General features: G+C 30.7%; 1 protein-coding gene across 1 annotated transcript; it reads left to right on the plus strand.

Moving 5' to 3' along the window:
* The first annotated feature begins 224 nt into the window (after window positions 1-224).
* Window positions 225-3,786, plus strand: LOC137807395 (WAT1-related protein At4g28040). The gene is made up of 7 exons (XM_068608021.1): window positions 225-1,551; window positions 1,636-1,704; window positions 1,802-1,918; window positions 2,081-2,309; window positions 2,679-2,837; window positions 2,928-3,076; window positions 3,183-3,786. Exons 1-7 carry the CDS (start codon window positions 1,370-1,372, stop codon window positions 3,376-3,378), a joined length of 1,101 nt encoding a protein of 366 aa, XP_068464122.1. The 5' UTR covers window positions 225-1,369; the 3' UTR covers window positions 3,379-3,786.
* Window positions 3,787-5,040: the final 1,254 nt, after the last annotated feature.

A 5,040-nucleotide genomic window follows, 5' to 3' on the forward strand; every position in this document is an offset into this window, starting at 1 on the left:
AATTGAAACCTATGTATGTGGTGAAGTATATGAATTGAAGATTAACATGAAGTATGAGATGTCTGAGTGGGTCCCATCCAATAATGTTGACCTGGCCACCACTGCCGTGGACATCCTATCTTCTTAATCAGACTGATTGGACTCTAATTTGTGTGCCACTTGGCAATTGGCATTATTCACCTAACCTTTATGTATGCCACGCCATTCTTATTTCTGTGCCTCCCAAACACATTCAATTATTTTTAAACACCCAACATATAGATCTACTCCACCATTATTCCATCAACAACAACACCTTCATCTACTTCCAATTCAATTTTCTTTTTTAAAACTCAATTTTACCTTTCAATTCTTATAAACGAACTCATTATTTTACAAAATCTCTTCAAATATTATCAATTCATTTCTTTATGGGATTTATTTATAGATAAATTCGAGAGATTCATAATTATTTTGTAAGAAAACATTAACGCGGAACAGAAAAAAAAAACATTAACGATTCAGCATCTTACATAAGATCCAGTTATTGGTAGAAGTTTGGTTTCTTTCTTTTATTTATTTATTTATTTTCTTTTGAAGGTGTGTAGGTGTATTTCATCTTTCAATAATCCCCAATCTCCGCGTATCCTAACCTTATCTTTGGTACCTATCATTCATGAACGTGGATTTGTCCCTCTTCATTAATTTGTCTATTTGTCGACTTCTATCTTTATTTTAAATTTTTTATTTTTGTGTGATAGTGGCTAAAAGTCGCTTCGTTTTTTCAGTGTTTTTTTTTATGGTAGTATTTGAAATAGTAATCTTTCCACATTTTGTCTTTATGAGATATGGTATGTGTGGTAGAAACTAATTCCGAATTATCAAGAAGTCTTCAGGTTTTGAACTTTTTTGGTAAAAAGCTATTTAAATAGTGTAAATTTGATTGTGATTATCATTGATGTAAAAAAACATTACTCTTCTGTCATATAAAAGAATTGTTCTATCTGTCATATGTGATTATCACTGGTTCAATAAACTTATAAATTATATGAACAGTTATTCTTAAATTCCTTTTTTTATATCTTATTATAACCATTCTTTAATAAATATTTTCGTTTAAGGTAGTGAATAAAAATTGAAATTGAACAGTTAATTTCTTACCATACCTGAGTTGTTTCCAGAAGATACTTGTAGGGATAAAAAATAACCTGTCACATTATTAAACTAATTTCACGTTTTTCTTTTGTATTTCTGTTTTAATATGATAATATTATAGAGAAGTGGTGTACAACTTGAAGTTGTCTTGATATAAATAGACCCATCCCCCTCCTCTTCATATATGTAATAGAAGGTGTCAAAACATTTCAACTTTAGATTCCATCTCAAAAAAATGGGTTGTCTGGCTAGTAATCTTCCTCTAATTGTCATGGTAGGTCTGCAAGTTCATTATGCAGCACTTGCCATCTTCACAAGAGCAGCCCTGTTAGAAGGGCTGAGTACAACAGTGTTTGTAGTGTACAGGCAAGGCATAGCCACTTTGGCTTTGGCCCCTATGTTCTTCTCTTCTAAGAGGTAATACTTAAACCACCTCTTCCTCTCTTTAGGTTACTCTCATCCTTTTCACTAACTCACCTACGTGCTTGCTTTTCATAACAGGAGACAGTCAGTAAAAAGTTGTTTGGGATTCAGGAGCTTCTTTCTGATGTTCGTCACCGCTCTTGTTGGGTACACTTTTCCAAAACCACTTCTAACGTGCTATTGTTTTCATACACAAAAAAAAGGATTACAAGACTTACCCCAAGTTTTTTTTTTCCCCTTGCAGAGTCACAGCAAATCAGAATGCATATTTCCGAGGTTTATATTATTCATCTTCTACTGCAGCTACGGCAATGAGTAATCTGATACCTGCTTTAACGTTTGTATTTGCAGCAATTGCGGGGTATTGGCTCTAAAAATACACACGAACTCTATAACTATTAATGACAGACAAAAAAAAAAGAGAGATTTAAATCAGAATGACTTGAACTAAAATACAATATACAAAACGAAAAGTCATATATTCTTTTTGCTGATACGTGTTTTCTTAAAATGAATGAGTCAGATTTGAGAAAATGGAACTAAGAAGCTTGAGAAGCATGGCGAAGATATTAGGGACAGTTTGTTGTGTTGGTGGAGCCTTAATCATGGCATTGGTGAAAGGACATGAACTGCTACACACGGAGTTCCTTCCTTCTATACATCTCACTGGCAGTGAAGGTGACGATTGGCTGCTGGGTTGTCTATTGCTTTTAGCAAGCAGTGTTTTCTGGTCTTGTTGGATGATCCTGCAGGTAAATACAAACCGATATATTATTCCAGATCTATGTTTTTCTTATTTTTCATCATATAATTATGTATGATATTTCTAACTTCCATTGATACACCCTTAGAAAATGTTACATAGTCTGAAATTGACACACACACAGGTTTATAATTGAGATTGATCTAAGATTAAATGTATTTTTAAAACCGTTAATATGCAGAAGATAACTAGTTATAGATGTAATACAAAAATTATGAACAAAATATAACCGAGCGACTAAATAATTGTCCCCGACAAACATTGTACAAGTTTAACATTTTCTATAAAAAGAAGAATATTCTAGGATGATTCCTTTCTCCATCAGTGGAGATCTGACAAAACTTCAACTGACAAACAGGTACCAATCGCTTCGTCCTGTCCAGACCATTTATTATCAACCTTTTGGATGTGCTTCTTTGCCACAGTACAGTCGGCCCTGTTTGCACTACTCTCAGAGCCAGATCTTGAAGCATGGATTTTGCATTCACCTTTGCAGATTTCATGTTCTTTATATGCAGTAAGTTTCTAGTCCACCCAGTAAAAGTTGAGTTGGTAATTATTTCTTGTGTATTATAATAATAATTGTGATTGTTATTCTATGAAATAGGGAATCGGAATAGCGGTTAGCTTCTTTATTCAATCCTGGTGCATCTCAGAGAGAGGTCCTCTATACTGTGCAATGTTCAACCCTTTAGCAACAGTCATCACTGCTTTCATAAGTGCAACATTCTTACAAGAACAACTATACGTTGGAAGGTAATACACTATTACTTTTCTAGTTCACGAAGAAATTAGCTCAAACAGTGTTGAATTATACACTTGTATATGCATTGCTTGATCATATGCTTGATTCATTTTTCAGTTTGGTAGGGGCTGTTGGAGTTATTGCTGGTTTATATATTGTACTTTGGGGTAAAGCCAACGAGTTTGCTGAGATTAAACAAGAGGCACCACAATCAAACTTGCAAGACGATGAGATAAGTAGTAGAATAGATTTGGAACAACCCCTTCTATCAGATAAATCTGAACATGTAACAGAGGCAGATAGCAAAGTGTAGTAGCCAAGATGACTAAATCAAAAGAAGTTTTGGTGAAATTTTGATCATTTCAGAATTGAAGAAACCGAAAAAATGAACAAGTGGCAGGTTAAACAAACTTCCCTCATTTCTTTCACCAAGATTTCCAACGAAGAATGTGAAAAAAAAAATCTGTTCATGGCACTGATAAATGGTAATTATGTAAAAGTGATTATATGTCTTAGGAGACAATAAGAATTCATTTTGGTTTCTTTCCATCTATTTCTCTTACCAAACAATGTCGTCTTCCTTCGATTTTGCTAGGAAATTAGGAGTGTTTTGCTTTTCATTTTATTTTAGTACAAAGTTATCCTCGTGTTGTATTTTATTTTCTTTATATTGTAAACCGGTTTAAATATATAAGTGAATAAAATAATTGTTCAGTAAAAAGTTACGTAACATCGCGTTAAATTTGTTTGAAGTTTCACAAATCTTCTGACTTAGTATTTGAAGAAGATTTTTCAACATGAAGGATAATATAATAAATTTAATATATTAATAATATAACAGATATTTTTAGTATGATTTAATTTTATTAATATTCTCGAAAGAAAATCCTTCAATTCTGAAAATGAATAAAAAGCCCTGAAAAAAACGCATGAATAAATAAAACTGATACAGGATTAAAAGCTTTGACACCTCCACTCCAAATGATACTTCCAAAGAGAGAAACCCTAAAGAATTGTAGACTACTTATTTAAAATATGAAGGCTTGTTTAAGCTTTAAATATTTTATAAATTATTATTTTGAATTCAGTTCTTTTTTAAAAAAATTAATACATTAGTACTTTAAATATTAAAATATTTCTTATTTTTATCTAAATACTCTCTCATTCGATTGGTATCAATAAAATGGTCTGACTTGTAATTAATAAGATGGTGTGACTATTATTTTTATGTTTCTATTTCCAACTCTCAATCATTTCATCAATCAACAATAAAGTAGAAATATAAAAACAAAAGTAAATTATCACGTCATTCTGGTGATAACAAAAGTGATATGATATAATATTTAGATAAAAATAAAATATTTTAAACACTTAGAACATTACTTATTATTTAAAGAGAGGAAGGAGAAAACATTCAAATATAAAAATAGACTCTCACTAATAAAAAGTTAAATTAATTTTATAAAGATAAATGATATAACTTTAACCCAAAATATTTAGAATTTTTTTACCACTCAACTTTAGTACCTTTCTTGAGATTTTTCTACTGTGATCTACTGGAGAGACTCACCATTACTTAGATATGAGTTGTCTATATAAAATAAACATAAACTTTCAATTGAAAAATGTGTTTATGATTTTTTTTCTTTCTTATAATATCACTTAATTTTCTTATTTTTATTTAATTTGGGACTTTCAAGTTATCCATCTTAAATTTAAATGATATATGTACTTGTTTTAAAGACTTAAATAAAAAATTATCATTCATAATAACTCTATTTAACTCAAAAATAAAAATTATTTTTATTTTGCGAAGATACACGTGAAAATGTAACAAAAAAATACCCTTCATGAGGAGTCCTATAACACCAATGTATCGTTTCAGGTGAAAGTGGAATAATAATAATAATAATAATAATAAATACTTGTACCAATATATAATAAGATTTTCTCACGTATACCCTCTCTTTTTTAC

The sequence above is a fragment of the Phaseolus vulgaris genome, chromosome 3, assembly GCF_000499845.2.
Source record: "Phaseolus vulgaris cultivar G19833 chromosome 3, P. vulgaris v2.0, whole genome shotgun sequence".
NCBI lineage: Eukaryota > Viridiplantae > Streptophyta > Magnoliopsida > Fabales > Fabaceae > Phaseolus > Phaseolus vulgaris.